The 21,112-nt window shown below is 34.6% G+C and overlaps 1 protein-coding gene across 3 annotated transcripts in view; it reads left to right on the forward strand.

Annotated features, from left to right (window-relative positions):
- KCNJ3 (potassium inwardly rectifying channel subfamily J member 3) overlaps positions 1–20,324 on the forward strand; it is a 154,240-nt gene extending 133,916 nt beyond the window's left edge. The window contains exon 2 of one of the 3 annotated variants that reach the window (XM_019838121.3): positions 16,508–16,650. In XM_019838121.3, the coding sequence (XP_019693680.1) occupies positions 16,508–16,513 (6 nt within the window). In that variant the 3' untranslated portion in view covers positions 16,514–16,650. Of the gene's footprint in view, positions 1–16,507 lie in introns of all 3 variants that reach the window. The other 2 variants (XM_003990778.6, XR_002161465.3) reach the window with 2 other exon arrangements.
- The last annotated feature ends 788 nt before the right edge of the window (positions 20,325–21,112 follow it).

Here is a 21,112-nt window from a genome sequence, read left to right on the forward strand (position 1 = left end):
AATCCTATAAAAGGTATGAAGAATGTGTACTTTCCTTCCAAAGTTAACAAATATTAAGGACAGATGAATTGTAAAACAATATCACCAAGATTGGCAAATCTTTCTAAGGATGCATGCAGTCTAAGTCATCGAGCCTCACTTTGATTACATGTTACAGCACTTTGCAGGTGCAGATCTATCTAGTGGTGGGTGCTTCCATAATTTGGGGGGTTCTCTTTAAGATAAAAAGAATACAAAACTCTGACATCAAATTTATGAAAACGGAAAGGACCTGTGCTAGTGAAAGTCCCTGAAATGTAAGCTTTGTAAGTATCATGTTAAGCCCACCTCTAGCCATTTGAACTTTTGAATGTTCAATGTGTTTCTCTTGAAATGTAGTCTGTGTACTTTTCCCTTTCTTTTATGGCGATAGTAACATTTCTCCATTAAGATCCTACCATATTTTACCAACAATGCTAGACTTGGATCTTACATGATAGTCCTTTAGAGTGAGTTCTACTTCTTCCACAATTTATTAGATCTTATATGCACTTAAAAGAATTGATGTCTCAAGAAAGATTAAGCAAACCGTATACGTTACTTGAGGCAAGAAGTGGATTTAAGACAGCGTGGTAACAGCCTAAAAAATAACTTGGAGCTGTCAGCATCAGACAGAATGGAGCCCTCATAGACCATATAAGCAGTAATGATGGTTTCAAATTACAATGGGAAATCTTCTTTATATTTTTAAGAATAATTACATAATTTTATCTTTCTGGAAACATTTACATTAAAGGTGTTTATGTTTGTTTGCTTGGAGAGAGGGAGGGAGAGAGAGTGGGAGCACTCGAGCAGCAGAGGGACAGAGAGAGAGAGGGAGAGAGAATCCCAAGCAGGCTCCACACTCTCAGGACAGAGCCAAACTTGGGGCTCCATCTCAAGAACCATAAGATCACAACCTGAGCCATGACACTAACCAGCTGAGCCACTCAGGCACCCCTGGAAACTTTGACATTAGGTGTGGGTTTTGGAAATTAGCTTAGACTTCATACAAAACAGACCTATGTCTTGCCTCCATTCATTTTGTGGAGATAAAATATAGGTACAGCAAAATAGATGCGCCTGCTTATATGTATATGAATAGGTTAGATACTTTCTAATACAGTGAGCAGGGTGTTTGGAATATGGAAATTTGCAAACAACAAAACAGGGTGTTTGTGTGACTTCTCATTTCAACCACAAAAGCAATTTTTTAAGTAAATTTTAAACGTTGTTAAAACCTCTTTATTTATGACTTCATAAATTATAATAATCAAAATTTAGAACCTGTTGGAGAAAAAGACAGATTTGGTGGCAAATTGATACATTAGTAGTCTTTCTTTTTTTTTTCCCACCATATGCATCATAGTATAGAGGTCCACCTTTATGGCATAGCGAAATGGTTGAAATGTAGCATGAGTGTAGATGAGGGCTCTTGAGATGCAGAATAGTTAACTCCAAGAACAGAAGGAACCTGGCTCCATTTCTTACAAGCCAGGAGGCCATGAGCAAGTTACTTAACCTCTTAGGTACTGGCTTTTTTGTTTTAATTTACTTATTATCAGTAGACCTGATGTTTTGTTTTGTTTTTAATTTTTTTTTCAAACTTATTTTTGGGACAGAGAGAGACAGAGCATGAACGGGGGGAGGGGCAGAGAGAGAGGGAGATGCAGAATTGGAAGCAGGCTCCAGGCTCCGAGCCATCAGCCCAGAGCCCGATGCGGGGCTCGAACTCACGGACCGCGAGATCGTGACCTGGCTGAAGTCGGACGCTTAACCGACTGCGCCACCCAGGCGCCCCTGTAGACCTGATGTTTTAGAAAAGTTTTAGGCTCACAGTAACATCCTGCAGCAAGTACAGAGTTCCCATACATCCCCCAGCCCTGCAGCCCAGCCGCTGCCAGCCTCACTCACCATTAACATGGAGCCCCAGTGTGGTACGTTTGTTAGAATCAATGATCAGATATCAATCTAAGTCCATGGTTTACATCGGGGTTCACACTTTGTGTTGTACGTTCTAAGTTTTGACAAATGCATAATGACATGTGTCTACTATTACAGTTATCATATAGAGTATTTTCACGGCCCTAAAAATCCTCAATCTGGCACCTGTTCATCCCCAAATCCTGGTAATCACTGATCTTTTTACTGTCTGCATAGTTGGATTTTCCAGAATGTTATGTAATTGGAATCATACAGTATGTAGTGTTTCAGATTGTCTTCTTTCACTTAGTAGTATGCATTTATGGTTACTTGTGTTTTTCATGGCTTAATAGCCCACTTTTTAAAATCATTGAATAATATTCCATTTATACATATATAGCAGTTTGTTTATTCATTCACCAATTAAAGGACATTTTGGTTGCTTCCACTTTTGGCAAATATGAATAAAGTTGCTATAAACATTTGTGTGCAGATTTTTGTGTGGACATAAATTTTCAGCTCATTTGGGTAAATACCAAAGAGCCCAATTGCTGAATCGTATGGTAAGAATATATTTAGTTTTGTAAGAAACGGCCAAACCGTCTTCCAGAGTGGCTGTATTATTTTGCATTCCCAGCAGCAACGAGTGAGCAGTCCTGTTTTTCTGCACCCTCACCAGCATTTGCTGTTTTTGGTGTTCCCTATTTTGGCCATTTTTAATAGATATCTAGTGGTATCTTGTTATTATTTAAATTTTCAAATATATAATGACATGTAATATGGAGCATCTTTTCATATGATCAGTTACCACCTGTATATCTTCTTTGATGAAGGGTCTGTTCATACCTTTTCCACATTTTTTAGGGACAGGTTAATCATCTGAAAAAGAAGATGGTAACTACTCCACAGGGATTTTGAGAATAAACTAATTCACTTAGATATTTTAACATAGACCCTAGAATATAGGTCCATTAAGTATTAGATGATATTCTTATGTATTATCTACATTACTTCATAATAACATGTCTGAAACAACATTCTCCCCACTCCACCCCACCAATCAGCTTCCTTTTTTCATAAAAAAAAATCAGTTTCTCAATTTTCTTCCTTTTCATTTGGTTTTAAATATTTCTTTCTTGACTCATCCCTTAAGTGCAGACAAATCTTTTTTTTCCATTTTTTTTTCCTATGGAATTTTTTAATTAATAAATGAAACAATCTCAGAAGTAAGTTGGGTACTTCTCTGTCTCATATCTGAGATTAAATCATATATATATATATATATATACACACATATATGATTAAATATATATTTAATCATATGATTAATATATAATATAATATAATATAATATAATATAATATAATATAATATAATATAATATGTATTTAATCATAACACAGTTCATGTATTTTTCAGGTCAATCACTGAAGTTATTACCTTGTTAATTTCTGAAATGTTTATTAGGCAGAGAATGCAACTGCATAACTAAGATTATTTCTTAATTCTTTTTATTTGTTGTGAAAAAGTGATATGTCTGAGAATAAACATCACTAATCCAAAGTCTATTAAAATTGTTATTAAAAATGATAGGAATGCAGTTTCTGATTATGAATACCATGAAAACTGATACCTGTGGGTATGTATGGCCACAAATGAAAGTGTCTTCTTTACCAATTATTAACTCTATCTCATGATTCCTATGTGGGCATCTGGCCAGAGAGCTTGATTTTCAGTATTCCAAGTGGATTAACTTGCCTTTTCTTCTTTCTCTCTTTCTTTCTTGTTTAGATCTTGGCCATAGTGTTTGTAATATCAATAAGCCTTTGAATATTAGACATTACCATATATTTTTTTCTTAGCATTATTTATATGATGTAAATAATTCTGTTTATAAATGAGATATATATGTATATGTATATGTATATGTATGTATATGTATATATGAATATGTATGTATATGTATATATATGTATACGTATACATATACATATATATATATATATATATATATATGATAAAATCTCCCCCAAAGATCACCAGGTCAAATAAGAATTTTGTCTGTATACCCTGACTCTATCTTAACAGATTGCTTATAGACAGATCGTTTTTCACTTTAACACCTGGGAGAAAATCTAAGCTGTCTTGGAGTTGAGCTATATTTTAAGATAAACTTTAGAGAGTTCAGTTATCATTTCCTTTTTGAAAATGTCAATCTTTAGGAAGTTTCTGTTTACATCTCTTACCCTATTTGCCTCAGGATTTTTATATTGTAGCTTTTTTTTAAAAGCGGTTTTCTTTTTTTTAATTAAAGCAAATTAAAATACTGTCTAAAGGTGAGAAACCGCGTGGTCTAGGGAAACTTTTTTTTTAATTCCAGTATAATTAATGTACAGTGTTATGTTAGTTTCAGGTATACATTACCATGATTCAGGAATTATATACATTGCTCTGTGCTCATCCAATAGATGTACTCTTGATCCCCTTCATTTTTTTTAGCCATCCCCCATCCATCTCCCCTCTGATAACCACCAGTTTGTTCTCTGTATATAAGAGTCTGGGTTTCGTTTGTCTTCTTTTTTCTTTGTTCATTTGTTTTGTTTCTTAAATTCTACAGGTGTGAAATCATATGGTATTTGTCTTTATCTGACTGGCTTATTTCACTTAGCATTGTACCCTGTAGATCCACCCACACTGTTGCAGATGGCAAGATTTAATTGTTTTTTATGACTGAGTAATATTCCATTTGATAATATATATGCCACTTTTTTATTCATCCATCTATCAATGGGCACTTGTGTTGCTTCCATACTTTGGCTATTGTAAATAATGCTGCAATAAACATAGGAGAGCGTATTTCCAAAATATTATTTTTTTTTTCGTATTCTCTGGGTAAATACCCAGTAGTGCAATTACTGGATTATATGGTAATTCTATTTTTAATTTTTTGAAGACCCTCCTTACTATTTTCTATAGTGGCTCTACCAGTTTGCAACCATGCACTAGGGTTCCTTTATGTCTACATCCTTGCCAACACTTGTTGTTTCTGGTGGTTTTGATTTTAGCTGTTCTGACACGTATGAGGTAGTACTACTCATATAATAAAAATTATACTTTTAATTTGCATTTCCTTGATTATTAGTGATGTTGACAGGGAAACGTTAGTACTTTCACGGTTAAACACCTGTTTTGTCATGTCAGAAATTTAAATTATTTATTAAGACTTGTATGTTCATGCCCAAACCAATCATTCATTTTTCTCTTAAAATACATGAGCTAAAATATCATATATTTGTAATGATTACTGTGAAGTGGCATTTTCACATCTAGAATGGAAAACAATAATAATTTCCATGAAATTATAGATATTTTATTTTTCATTTAGGTTCTATAAATAACTTAAGAACAAAAATTGGAAGGGAAATTCTCTGACTTTTCACTGCAAAGCATGGAACCATAATAACTGCTGAATTGCAAATGTTTATCCAGGCTCTGTTCTAAGCCTGCAGGCAAACAAAAAGAATTTGAATTTCTGCCAAAGAAGATGTTAAAAAATAGCTATAGTTTGATATTGAAAAAGAAGTAATAGCCTATACAAAAAGTAAGCCTCATGACTCAGGGAGAAAACCAGTTTTAGATTGTCAGGTATAAATGGATAAGGCTGCATTTTATACAGTGATCAGTTATAGTTGCATGAGGGATAGAAATTTCACCAAAAGCTTAGATTTAACTAGAGGTCAAATACTCAAGTATATCAAAATACCAATTAATTTAATGTGGCTTAATGGTTAAATGCAAATAAAATATAACCTCTCTAGAAAATGTATCTAGACCTACATCTATTAGTGTATATTTTCACAAAAGCATAAGGAAAAACCTAATTGGATAACCAGATCATTGAATTTGATTTATGAACAAGTGTATCTTCTTTGTGCAAGAATCATTCATACCTTGGTTTGTGAGCATAATTCGTTCCAGAAACATGGTTGTAATCCAAAGCACTTGTATATCAAAGCAAATTTTGGAACCATTGGCTCAGTTGTGATGTGACATTTGTGTCAGGTGCTGCTCGTATTGTAAGACATTGCTCGCTTATCAAGTTAAAATTAGAAATGTTTGCTTGTCTTTCTTATGGAACACCCGCAGAACAAAGTTACTCGCCATCCAAGATTTTGCTGTATATTATATGGTGATTATATATAATTTATTTTTATATTCTCTCCTGTCCCACCTTACTAACCAAAGTAAAAAGGTCTTAGTGTAATTATATCCCTTGCATTTTTGCTGGTGACCCCTTCTAGTAGATCGGGCAATCCAGTAGATTACTGACCAGTGTGGGAATGCTGTATCATAAAAAAATTGACTTCCTGGAGCCACCTGAGTGGCTCAGGCGGTTAAGTGTCTGACTCTTGATCTCGGCTCAGGTCATGATCTCATGATTCATGGGATGGAGCCCCACATTGGCTCTGTGCTGACAGCACGGAGCCTGCTTGGGATCTTCTCTCTCTGCCCCTCCCCAGTTTGTGCTCTCTCTCTCTCCCTCAGAATAAATAAAATTTTAAAAACAAAAAAAAAGTTGTCTTCTCCAGCACTGACATTTTTGACCTTCCTATTCTTCTTGTTCCTCCACTCCTCCTACTACCTCTCCCAATAAAGCGTTGAGCATCTAATATCTGGCACAGTGTTGGACACTAGAGGTGCCAAGGTGGATAAGAGCTCCCTTAAGAAGCTTATTCTAATCGGGGCATCTGAGTAGCTCAGTCGGTTGAGCATCCAACTTCAGCTCAAGTCATGATCAAGTTCACGGGTTTGAGCTTTGTGTCAGGTTCTGTGCTGACAGCTCAGAGCCTGGAGTGTGCTTCGGATTCTGTGACTCCCTCTCTCTCTGTCCCTCCCCCACTCATGATCTCTCTCTCTCTCTCTCTCTCTCTCCCTCTCTCTCTCTCTCCCTCTCTCCCTCTCTCTCTCTCTCTCAAAAATAAATGAAGAACATTAAACATTTTTTTAATTAAAAAAGAAGCTGATTCTAATCTAATCCATATCTGTAACTTCATTAATGGACAAAAAGGAACTGTGTCTTAAATTCAGGTGCAACTGGTTGTGTCTTTGCATCTGCTCTTTACTCACCGCAGAATTTGTCTTTCTTACGTGGTAGACAGGGACTGTGTAGCAAACTACTACTCATTTTTCAAGACTAGGTTTAAACATAGAGGTTGAGTGAGTTTATCCTTCATTCCATTGCCATAACATCTTGTAATTCAGCATCTTGAAGAGTACCTGGCAGAAAGGAAATGTTTGATCAATTAATAAATGTTAAGTATTATTATTGGTTGAAGTTGATTATGTATGTCATTGAGATATTTATAGTACCTGGTGGTTGAGAAATGTGGGTGTATGTACCTGTGCACGTGCGCTTGTGTGTATATTTCAAAGACAATACATTAAAAGAGAAAAATTAGGAAAGATTTCATACATTGAGTGGCATTTAATTCAAGCCTTGAATATGAGGAATTATGTGAAGAGGTAGAGAGATCAAAGAGAATGTTTCAAGCAGTTGAAACAGCCATGGACCAAGTAATATGCGTGGAAAACAGTAATTTTTAATGAGAAAGTCATCCATCCAAAAAAATTGGAGCAGAATAGCATAGAGGTTAAAAAGGCTGACTGTGATGGGGCGCCTGGGTGGCGCATTCGGTTAAGTGTCCGACTTCAGCCAGGTCACGATCTCGCGGTCCGTGAGTTCGAGCCCCGCGTCGGGCTCTGGGCTGATGGCTCAGAGCCTGGAGCCTGTTTCCGATTCTGTGTCTCCCTCTCTCTCTGCCCCTCCCCCGTTCATGCTCTGTCTCTCTCTGTCCCAAAAATAAATAAAAAACGTTAAAAAAAATTAAAAAAAAAAAAAAGGCTGACTGTGGAATTGGAGGGCTTGACATTGTGTCTCCACTACAACCATATCCTGTCATGTGACATTGGACAAGCTACTTCCCCTCCCGATACCTCAGTATTGTTATCTGTCATATGAGAAAAAGAATAGTATGGTGAAGAGAATTATAATACTCAGAAAACACTTGGGATCCAGCATATATTGTCTACTATATGTTGTAGTTATTGTTGAGAGTTTTTAAAGAGTTAAAACTAAAATGGACATTGAGGGCTAGCTTTTGAAGGAACTAGGAAGCTGGTAAGTTTGGGGTTTATTCTTTATTTTTCATTAAATTGTATTTATTTATTTTGTTTACATATCACATAATTTAAAAGCCACTAGGCCTTGCCTCCTAATACTATCACGTTAAAGGTGAATATTTCAGCCTATATTTTAAGATGACACAAACATTCAGCCCTTAACACCATATAAAGTGGTTATGAATGCCATTTTAAAGCAAAATTCTAGGAATATCTTTTAAAAACAGAAAATAATCTAAACATTTAATTGTTGTAATTCATGTGCAACATTTTTTAAAAGCTGATCTGTTTGTTGCTTCAGACAATATTTTAAAAAATTTTCTTGCCTATGATTAGAGATAATGTTCTTCAAAATAATTAAATTCCAGCATTATCTGAAAAATATTCTGTTTAAGCAAGAAAATATTACATTTTCCCTTTGAAAAACATCTTTTATGATGTCAGTCTTATGGAGTATTTTCCAACAATAATTTGGTTCCATTTTATTTAGGTCTTGAAGGTGTTTTAGAAGCTAAAATCGTATTTTAACAAGAGAAAACTATAGAATGGATAGGTTTGGTTCTGATCCTATAATTGTCAGTGCAAAGAAACATGTTTTAATAGGTACCATAAAGAGAAAGAGATGCTGTAAGAATGGAACATTTCCTCTGTTAGGTTAAGGGAATGATAATCAGTTGAAAGCATACTGGTCAAATTCTGTAATGCTTCTGTGTGAAGTGATAGTGGAAAGCAGAAGGTAGTCCCTTGTCAACACAGCAGAGAAGTTACTTGTATTTCTACAAGGGAAGTATTTGCTACTATAAAGTTAGGCATATTTGTGCAGAGTAGACCACATTGACAGACACAGACTTGACTCCATTTACATTGTGTGTACTAATAGGCCTTTCTTCTTATTGCAGATAAGTATAGACAACATGGTCTACAACAAATTAATAGAAACTAACAAGGCAAAAATTATTTCATTTGCTTTGAGTTGATTCTGAGAAATGGGTGATCACTAAAGAATTGAAATATATCTAAAGTGACGTTTTAACTAATTAAAACTCCAATAATAATGATGATTGATAATAGCTAATGATTATTACCAGGTAATGTGGGAGACCCATTAAATTGATTATATCATATTCAATTATAATAACCTAATAAATTATATATTTTTGTTCCTTATAACTATCCATATTTTATAGCAATTAAAGTTTAAATAATTTCAATAATATGCCTAAGATCTTACTAATACTGTGTGGTTAAAACACAGCAACCTCAAGTTCAAAGCCCGTGTTCTTTGACTATTAATATTACCCCAATCCTCTTAAATATGTTTTTAACAGTATGACCATGAATTATCTGTCATAGTTTCTATGTGTCATTGACCCTTTACACCTACACTTGCATTCCTGTTTGCAAATCTACCCATCTTTGTTGTTGGTTAAAAATCTATCTTCCTTTCTTTTGTTCTTCTGGAAAGTAAGAAACCTAAACTATTAAATTCGAAACTACTAAATTTCTTATTGGCACTTTATTTTCTAATAAATGTACTTGGGTTTTTCTTCTTGTTTTTGTCTTTTAATCTTCTTAGGATTTTTTGACCTAGCTCAAGCGATAATAGCAAAGTGATGTCTGAGAACACATTGTAAGGCCAAGTGCTTGTAAATAATAGAGGATAATATTGGGTTGAATGCATGCCAGAAACTTCTACTCTTCTCTAAAGTGTCTGAGCAGAATATGTTGAGCTTTAAAGGGATTCCATCTATTTGAAAACTGCAGTTTCTGGAAGCAATTTATATATTCTTAATAGCTTTGCAACCTATATCCCAGAGGAGCCTGATGCCATAACCTTAGTGTTATTGAACAGTGGTGGACAGAGTGTCTTTGTTTTATAAACAAGATAAAAAACAAAAAAACACAAAATCCTAACATCATATACTGCCTCAGAAAGTTTAGAGTGTAAACTTGGGTTCAGCTCAGTACAACACAACAGAGAACAGGCAGAGAATGACAAGTGTGCCTTATAGTTATTGTATCTTGGAGGATGGGTGAAATTTGGGGAGTACTTAAGAGAAGTAACATCTACAGACTATTCAGTAATATTCAGAGCAATAATATAGGGCAGTCTAGGAAATTACTTGTGATACAGCACATGCTATACATGCTAAGTTGTAAAAACCACTGCCAATTTGGGGGAAAAAAAACAAAAATGACAAATTTAATGAATAAAAACAATATATCATTTGGCGAAAATTTTCAGTTGTGGATGTATGTATATAAATGAAACTTGTAGAGTAGTCAGATGTCCTGTATTTAGGGACTCTTCTAGAAGAAAATGAGCAATATTTATTGTACATGCAACTTATATATACATTACATAATTTCATTTAATCCTCTCAGTTTATCCTATGTAAAATCAAGAGAGTGGGCCTTAATTTACAGATGACGAGACTGAGGAGTAAAGAGATTTAATGGTTGTTTTCAAGTTCGCACATTAAGTAGTAATGGATCAGGGATTCAAGTACATCATCAGAGCTGAGAAGAGTCAAGATAGCATGTACAATGTGCTTAGAGAGATGGTTGGCACACATAAGTTCTTATAGCAATCTTACTATTATTACCTGTTATTATTACATAGCTTAATTAAAGGAGATTTTTCTCCAATTTTCCCTTTTGTATAGTGCACACATAAAAGATAGCCACTATTATAAGAGAATTCTCTCTCTCTCTCTCTCTGTCTCTCAGCAGATTCCATATTAAGGTTTAGATAAAGCCTCTGCTGTGCACAAGTTATTGATTATTTGATATTTTCTGTGTCACAACATCCAGACATTCCCCTTGGCCTGGTTATATTGTGTTTAACCATCTCACACACACCTTATGTAGGGGACCATTTCTAACCAGCAGAAACAACAAAGAATCGCTGAGTTAGAGGTATTCTGAAAGTTTAATTAAGGACTTATCAAATAGCAACTCCCTTGCCCATTTTCACTTTAAAAAGCTCTCAAACTTGTTATTTGAATAAGTGTTCAATTCACTTAAAGAGGAACTTAAAGGTAGAATCAGGAAGGGGACGAGTCAAAAGTAAAAAGGTTGGACTGCATTGCCTCAATCATTTTAGATCAACACAGTGCTGGAATAAATTAAAAAGCAATCTATAGCTTTTACATCTAAGAATTAGTGCAGGAAATAAATCCCCTTTTCACAAAATGTTTTTCATCTAAGGATCAAAAGTCCCAGCTATTTCCAGTAGCAGCATCTGTTGCTTTACCAGTTTCCACAGAGATGAGCTCGTGTTGATTTTCATCACATTTGTTCAAGCTTGGAATCTGGTTAAAATACGCAAACTGTCGCAATGCCAGTTAAGAGTTGCAATCATATAGTACCCTGTGAATAATGCCATTCACCTGCATTTATTTTGATTCAAACAGCATTTCCAATTATGAATCTAAGCATGGGTTATTTTTAAATGACTTAAAAAAATGACTTAGAGTAAGAAACATAAGATAAAGTATTCTACAAGGAAGAATACTATGATACACACATGTTCTTAGGAAACATATTATCTTTACTTTAAATCTTTTCAGCTGAAATCTGTGTTTGGCTTTTTCAACACCATTTTGGGTTAACGTGTAAAAAGAAGTCTGTCAGTTGCGTGTTACCTTAGAACATTGTCTAAACTGCAGATTGACCATCGTAGACATTTTTCTGTTTTCCACCTTCTAATACTTTAATATCATTATTCATATGTTGACTGGATATTAATATTGTAAGTTTAAACCAGATTAAAAAACTGATGTTAGATACAAAAATACTGATTGAAAGAGATACATGCACCTTGATGTTTATAGCAGCACTATCAACAATAGGCAAATTATGGAAAGAGCCCAAATGTTCATCAATTGAGGAATGGATAAAGAAGATGTGCTATATATATACAATGGGATATTACTCAGCCATCAAAAAGGATGAAATCATTCCATTTGCAATGATGTGGATGGAACCCGAGTATATTGTGCTAAACGAAATAAGTCAGTCGGAGAAAGACACCATATGATTTCACTCATATCTGAAACTTAAGAAACGAAACCAATAAACATGAGAAAAAGAGACAGGCAAATCCAAAAACAGACTCTTCACTGTAGAGAAAAAAAACGAGTTACTGGAGGGGACATGGGTGGGGATAGGTTAAATGGGTGATAGACATTAAGGAGGGCATCTGCGTTGAGCACTGGGTGTTGTATGTAAGTGATGAATCACAAAATTCTACTGAATCCAATATTACACTCTATGTTAACTGACTAGAATTTAAATAAAAAACTAAAAAAAAATTAAAAAACTGTAATGCTGTTGAATTGGAAATGTATGCATCTGTGTACCTACATCTAATGAAACTGTAAAAGAAGGAGCAGAGGAACAAACATGAGTCAAATGCAAATGTCCTTGGTATAATTGCCAAAGTATTGTCATGGTTTTAGTCACCTCGCTGCAGGCCTTTTTAATAATCCACCCCAAGCTTCTACACTCAGTCTCCTAAGCTATTGGAGATACACGGATGGAAACTAAGAAACTCTAATATTTGGAAATATGAGCAGTGTATCTTTTTCTAGATTTTAGAACATTTTGAATGTTTAATGGATCATTTTTCCAAAAAGAGAATTGCTATCTGATATCTAGCTATTTGTAAATTTAATTTCCCATACTGCTGATGTGGGGCAAACTAGTGATATGTCAAAATTCCCCACTTACGTTAATGCATTAACACTAATTTTCAGGAAGAACAGGAAATGGAAATGATTATTACTATAGAGCAGTAAACCCAGCAGTCATTATTAAGCTTTGCCTTAAATAGCAAGCGCTGTTCTGTGCACTTGTCCAAAGCTCTCAATAGCTTTATGAGATGATGCTTCTTCTCTGCTTTGTAGAAGGGAGAACTGAATCTCAGAGAGTTTCAGGTATTTTTCACATGCTACTTAGTGTCATGAGGTAAATGATATCCAAGTAACATTGAATTGACAGCCAAATTCATAATTCATATCCAACAACAATGAGTTCAGTCTGAAAAGAAATTAGTTTAATTTCACATAGTAGAAATAAATCTCCCCACCCTACTTTTCTGTCAAAATCCTCCACTGGCATTTGAGTAACAATGCTTATAGGTATCTTTATGTGAACAGATGCTTGAAATACCTGTTTACATTGTAGATGTCACTGTACCTTCAGCACCTTATTAGTATTCAATATCCTGTTTCCCCAAAGTGAAAATTCCATAAGATTTTATTTCTTCCATGCTTCCCCACCATTTTTTTTTTTTTTTACTTTTTTTCATTGACTGCTGATAACTACCCAGGAAACAGCTCAGGATAAGTAAGCATTGCAGATCAGCAATGTGGTATATTATAAAGATAAATAATGGGACAGAATGTTGATTTTTTGTTTCATTTCCTTTCCTTTCCCAATGTAAAAAATGTCACTAAAATGGAATGAACTAAGACGGTGATAGTAACTGGATTTTGTTTCAGTGTTTACTCTTTTGTTGTTACAAGTAACTGAACAAAGTTTATGTCTGAATTTACTTCAACTCTTAATATATACATCCATTTGTAATGACCAGAGGACAAACCTACAAACCTATGTTACACTGAGTTATATTTACTATATGCCCTTACTTCAGATAATTCTACCCACCATCAATTTTCAGTGGCATAATTTTTAAAAGTTAAAATGGGGCTGTGAAGGAAGTACTGTCACTTAACAGTAAGTATATATTTATGATTTTTTTCCTTTATTTTCTTTTGAGAGAGAGAGAGCACATGAGCAGGGAAAAGGGGCAGAGGGTGAGAGAGAATCTTAAGCTCCACACTCAGCATGGATCCTGACATGGGGCTCAATCCCATGACCCTGGGATCATGATCTGAGCCAAAATCAAGAGTCAGATGCTCAACTGACTGAGCCACCAAGAGCCCTCTGATTTTTTTTCTTAAATTTATATTAATATCCTGGGCTGGAAAAATACATAAATTATGAGAGTGACTGCTTTGGGAGAGAAACTTAAAGGTAATTTTTAAAAACAAATACAGGTTACTTATTTATTTTATTTTTCATATCTTAATGGATAGGAACATGGATAGTTGTTGTGTATTATAATTTTTCATGATCTTTAAACTATTCAAAATAAAGTCAAGTAAATATATCAGGAAATACATTTTTTAATCTTTTCTGAATGATCATCTGTAAGTTTTTTTCATGAAATACAGGCTAGAAATTGAAGATACAGAATGCTACTGTGTGTATGTCTATAGTACTTACAAATTACTCTTTAAACTAATTTTGTTATCTCCATGTATAAATGTTTCTGAGGGCTATTCCTGATAAAATGTTGATTATGAAGACTGGTATTTGGCCAGTATGATTTTCACCATGACAGTTAATTTGATAGATTGTTTAGAATCGGTTTCCTAACTAAAATATTAGTGACACGATGGCAGAGTAAAAAAAAAAAACAGTATCAACCCCCCCCCCCCCAGAAATTAGAATAATACTGTGCTTTCTCTATAGCTTCCTAGATCTGTGCCCAAGGAAGGTCAAGATCTATTTCTCTGAGTGCTATATTTCTTATCTTTAAAATGGACATAAGAATATCTTCTTTTTTTAAAAAAATGTTTATTTTGGGGAGAGAGAGAGAGAGAGAGAGAGCATGGCCTGAGCAGGAGAGGAGCAGAGGTTGGGGGGGGGGGGTGGACAGAGGATCTAGAGCGGGCTTTGTGCTGACAGCAGTGAGCCTGATGCGGGGCTTGAACTCATGAACCATGAGATCATGACCTGAGCCGAAGTCAGATGCTTAACCAACTGAGCCACCCCAGTGCCCCAAGAATATTTCTTATTAGGATGATCTTAAAGATTAGAAATAATAAACAGAGTGCACCTAACACAGTGCCTGAGATATGATAGGTATTTATTTTCTGTGTTTGTTTCTTTAAGAAGGATCTGGAAAAGGATGGTATATAAGTGTAACAGCTGCTTCTTTGGTGATACATAGCTGACAATAGTTATAAGGCAAGATTTTGTAAAGATTCCAGGAAGAAATTATCTTCAATATGGCTTTTCAATTATGTACTTATCCTTTTTCTCAGTATTGTATGTATGATCGCTCATCAAGGGAAAAGACAGAATATCCCTTTATCCAAATTACTCCAGGCTTAACCCCAATAGAAATTATTTATAAAGTGACAGAGAGAGAAGAGAAATGTAAGCAGAAAGGCTGTCATTATTTGTTTAAATTATTCTTAATTATTACAGAAATGCATTTTTTAAATTTTACACTTTACTAGCTTCAAATAGAAGTCTGATAGTAAAGGTGAAAGAAGGTAGTGAATTTTGCAAGTTACAAAAAGTTCTGTCTTCTGACTGAAATGAGACTGAAGTTTGATAACATGTTTTAAATGTATTCATGTACTTCTCAGTCTGCACACTTCTAATCAATATCTGAGGTTGACTGATTTAATAGTAACCCACTCTAAATATCTGATTTATGAAAACAACACAGTTGAGTAAATAAGAGTGGCATGATGTAAATGATATCCAAGTTAACATAATATGTAAGTAGCAACATTTTATACCTGATATCCTGCATCTGGGTTTAGAGATTCCTATAGCAGGAATAAAATTTGAAACATCACATTGACACAGATTACCGATGTTAGCATGTAGATTTCTAAGACTTGAGCAAAAGTTTATGCTGGCCTGAAAGGTCCAGAAGAGTAGGACCACCATGATGACTTTTTATTACCCAAGATAAAAATATTTTCAACTTTTATTAACTTGGCAAATACTTGGGATAGTTCTCTTTGCTCTCATTTATTAAGACATTATATGACACCTTTTACATTTTTGTGCATGTTACTTTATTTACCGTGCTCACAACAGTACTGTGATGCAGGGATTTCATCCTTTACAGAAGAGGGAAGTGATACTCAGTGAAGTATCTTAAGAAGTTTACACAGTGGTAAAGTTTGGATGCAAAGTTGGGTTTGTTTCATATATCACATGGCTTCTTGAGCGATAGAAATGATTTTGTGGTTTCTCCCCTTCTATCAATACGTATGTTCACATATTGATGCCATTATTACTTTTGGTTCATGGATAAAAAGCAATGAATTGTGCCTTGATATGTTGCCCCTCAAACATGTACAGTAAAAGTGCCCTGTGGTTTTCACTGGAAGAAAGCGTATGTATCAAAGCTATTAACGTATTGAAACTTCTCACGTGTTCCATTAGTCGGTTTATTTAGATAAGAGTTCAAACGTAAATAGGGAAGCAAAATGAATCCCTTCGGTCAAACTGGCGTTGCATGTCCGCGCACTGTGCAGAACTTATCACAGGTTTTCTTTGTGCCCCATAGGGATGACTTGTCAAGCTCGAACATCTTACACTGAAGATGAAGTTCTTTGGGGCCATCGTTTTTTTCCTGTGATTTCCTTAGAAGAAGGGTTCTTTAAAGTTGATTACTCCCAGTTTCACGCAACATTTGAAGTCCCCACGCCACCTTATAGCGTGAAAGAACAGGAGGAAATGCTGCTTATGTCGTCCCCTTTGATAGCACCAGCCATTACTAACAGCAAAGAAAGACACAATTCTGTGGAATGCTTAGATGGACTCGACGACATGACTACAAAGCTTCCGTCTAAGCTGCAGAAAATTACTGGAAGAGAAGACTTTCCCAAAAAACTCTTGAGGATGAGTTCTACAACTTCAGAAAAAGCCTACAGCTTGGGAGATTTGCCCATGAAACTTCAACGAATAAGTTCGGTTCCTGGCAACTCAGAAGAAAAACTGGTATCTAAAACAACCAAGATGTTGTCTGATCCCATGAGCCAGTCAGTGGCTGATTTGCCACCAAAGCTTCAAAAAATGGCGGGAGGAGCAGCCAGGATGGAAGGGAATCTCCCAGCCAAATTAAGAAAAATGAACTCTGATCGATTCACATAACAAAACACCCCCGTAGGCATTATTTATTGTTTGATTTAGTAATAGTCCAATATTTGGCTGATGAGGTAATCCTCGAAGGAATCTGAAAGGTACATTTTTCCCCAGTCATATATGCATATTTGAGAACCCTTTCTTCCCAAGTATTGCCACTGTGCAGAAAGCAAAAGTTATGTAAAGGGAGGACACCGTAAGAAAGTTCTTATTAACGGGCATGTATTATCACATCAAGCATGCAATAATGTGCAAATTTTGCATTTAGTTTTATGGCATGATTTATATATGGTATATTTATATTGTATATTCTGGAAAAATATATATATATTTAAAGAGGTGGTACTCTTCACGACATTTCTAACATATGTATTAAACCAAACATGAGTGGATAGCTTTCAGGGCGATAAAACTATATATATGTGTGTGTATATATATATCTATATATATATATACACGTGTGTGTGTGTGTATATATATATCTATATATATACACACACACACACACACACACACACACACATACGTACATATATATCTGATAAAATTGTGATGTTTTGTTCAAAGTTGTAGTTCTTGTGCATGTTTACTTTATTAGGCTAGGAAGGCTTCTGGCATTAATTATTAATACCAAATATTTTAGCCTTAAATTATTTGTCATTTTAAAATCTGATTTAATGTTTTCTGCTGTTTAAGGTCCTGGGAGGTTATCAATTGTACTTTATATGAGGGAGTCACACAAGTCTATGCTATTTATGGCCCTGCATAAATATAACCATTATATTTAACTTATAAATTTTAGAGCATACCATCAATATGCTAAAAATTTCTTAGGATTTTTAAAAGTTGCTAGTACTAGGGGAAAATTGGTTAATTTGAGAATTGGCCCTTTTCTGGACTACTTCAAGTCTGGAAGTCTGTTTTGTATATGATCTAATACAAATATGAGCTCTGAACAAATGCTGAATCATTGTAATCATCAGTAGCCAACTTATACTGAATATATCAGAATCTGCTTGAAATTACATAATTAATGGTCCCTGTTTCAAACTGAGGCAATTGGTAACATTTTCACTCCTTTTCTGGAAGTTCTGTCATTTTAAAAACCAATAATTTATTCTTGAAGAGATACGACAATACAATGAAACAGATGATAAATATCTATGCTTAAAATATGTATGTCTAAATGAGTCTCTTTTTTAATGCTGTTATCTTGTTTGTGGCATTTATTGTATCAAGACAGACCTTTTTTCCTCACCTGGGGAACCTATCCCACCCCATGCCTGTCACTGGGTTCAGGGAGAATGTTATGTATATACCTGAGAGAATTTTTAATTAGATGAATTGAAGATATTTTACCCATGTGGGCTTTTTTGTTTATTTGTTTGTTTGGTAAACAATGATTTTATTGGTGTCTTGGATGCCTGGCCTACCAAAGTAATTTTAACAGTACTATTTTTCTAACCCCAAGGTCTGATATTTATTACTCATTAGTGGAAATAAAAACTATTGCTCAGAAGAACACCTACAAAATAAAGATTTGGAATGCAGAGATTTTTATGAAAATTTATAAGTGCTCCTTATCAAAATGTCATAGATTTTCCTATAGTTGTTGTTTTTTGTTTTTTTTTTTTTTTTTGGTGGGGGGTGGGGGCATTGCAGTGTAAGTCTGTCCAGAATTTAGCTATTTCTCCTTATTAATATCTAAATCCTTAATGCCTGGTTTGGGCTCCCATTATTTCCCGTTTTTTTTAGCAATCCTGTGATGATTTTCTCACTGGAAAATTATTACATCAACAATTTTATCATTAACTATAATAATACCTTCTGGCTACCTCTGTATCAACCAAATTCTGTAGGTGCAAACAAATCCCAGGGAACTATTACTGGCAAAATGATCAACTTTGAGCATTCATCCACTGTGCATAGAGCTAGTTGTTCTACCCCTTGATCCCATTCTCTAGGTATAGGAAATGAACTAGCAGAGAGAGAAGGGGGTCTAGAGGGCATGAGATATTCATTATCAGTGGAAGAAACTCCATAGATCATTTAGTCCAAACACTTAAAACTAAATAGAGCCATAATTTAATTTGGAGAGTCATTCTAATTTGTCTTTGGTACCAAGGAAAACATGGACCAAAAAATGAACTCTCTGAATGTATTTCACACATTCATTCAAGAAAATTTTTGCATGTCTTTTATGTCCTAGGCCATTTTAACTCCTGGACATTTGGCTCTAAGGGGAGGTTGCTGCCCATTTGAACACTGACTATTAGTAGGAGAGTGGGGGGAGGGCGGCTGCGGAGACAGAGGGAGCACAGATAAGATGATTTCAGATACTCAAAATAACAGTTTAAGGTAAGGAAAACAGAATAACAAGATGGAAAATGGGTGTAATAAGAATTGATTATCTTAGAAGAGGTGAGCGGCTTAGGGAGGGAGTGATATATTTCAACAGAAATCCAATTGATGAGAAAAAAACCACAGTTGCCAGAATTAATTTTTCTTAGTGATGCTATTTCTTTATCTTTTCCACATATGTATGGGAAAGGTATGATTTCTGCATGTAATTGCAGTTTAGCCCATATTGCTAAGTTGATCCGAGGTCCCAGTTTACCAGGGAGAGTTCCAGTTTCTACCTGTTGTATCTGTGTAATTAATAATAGCACTCCCTTTCACTCTTCGAGTGTCCTGATTTGGATGATACATTATATGGTGACTCTCCATTTTTGTTGAAACTAACTAAATTACGAAGTCTGATATATTTGGATAAAAATAAAAAATTGCTTTTTCTTCTCCTTTTGCTGATTTTTTTTTTATGCTGATCATTCCAAAAAAGATCATCTCCGTTTCATCTATTTCATCCTGGAGGACTTCTTATCCAAGTGACTTCATGTAACATTTGTTCAATCTGTATATGACATGTTTTCTCAGCAGTGAAAAGTTCTGCATTTTATTGACTGAATAAAAAATAAATCTCTGGTATTTCCATTTCAGGAAGTTATAAGAGCTCAAATCAAAGAGAATAAAAGTCAACTGAAGCCAGGATAATTGTCAGCCCACCAATGTAGTGACTATTGGAAAACAAAATGTAATGTATTCATTGAACTGAATAACTCTACTTAACAACTGGAAATTAGTCCCTTTTGTGGGATTTTCATGGTATAGCTCCTGTCATGGTAAAATATTTCATTCTATTTATCAAAATGATGTGAATAAAAGAAATATGATTATTTTGATAATGCTTATCCTCATTTGAAATATTCATCCTTCTCAGCAATATGTGAATACAGTTTTGTAAATATATACAAATTAAAAATAAGGATATTTTATCATTAGTTATTTTTGAAAAATTCTTATGTGCTTTTAAATTCATCCGTATATGGCTTTAAATACTAAGAAATGTATTTAGTTGTCTCAGTACTAAAAAGCCCATTTGTCTAGACAGGATGGGGCAAAAATGGATTATTTCTGTTGGAGGAAGAGTGAGATTATGGGGAAGGTGGCCTATCCTCTATCCGATTTATGAAAAATTCCTACAATTCCATAGTATGCAGAGAGTTCAGCTTGACTGCACAGCACATCTGTGGGCTCTACTTCAGAATTTGTGCTTAAATTACATTGTACATCATCTTCAAGTTAGAATCCAACTAATTGCATTTTCTGGCATGCAATTAATAATTATTTAAATGTGCAAGGTCATTTAGGTTACAAAAATACAAATTCATGTATTCAATGCTGCAAGTTCAGTTTTATAAAAACAATATTAAACTTTCAAAACATGATTGGGTTTAATTTTTACAGTGTGTTCATCATTTTTTCCACTTTCCAACAGTGAATTACTCATATTCCTTGACTTGGGTTGTTTATCATAAGCCTCTTACCTCTTAAAAGACAATGATTCAATCCATCACAACTCATTCCTTGAGGGTTACTTTTATTTTTGCTCTTCATTTGTGAGATGCTTCAGTAATATGGAACTTGCACAAAATAATGCAGACTGTTTCAGACGTGCATTTCTTGTAAG

This window comes from Felis catus, chromosome C1, assembly GCF_018350175.1.
Source record: "Felis catus isolate Fca126 chromosome C1, F.catus_Fca126_mat1.0, whole genome shotgun sequence".
NCBI classification, from domain to species: domain Eukaryota; kingdom Metazoa; phylum Chordata; class Mammalia; order Carnivora; family Felidae; genus Felis; species Felis catus.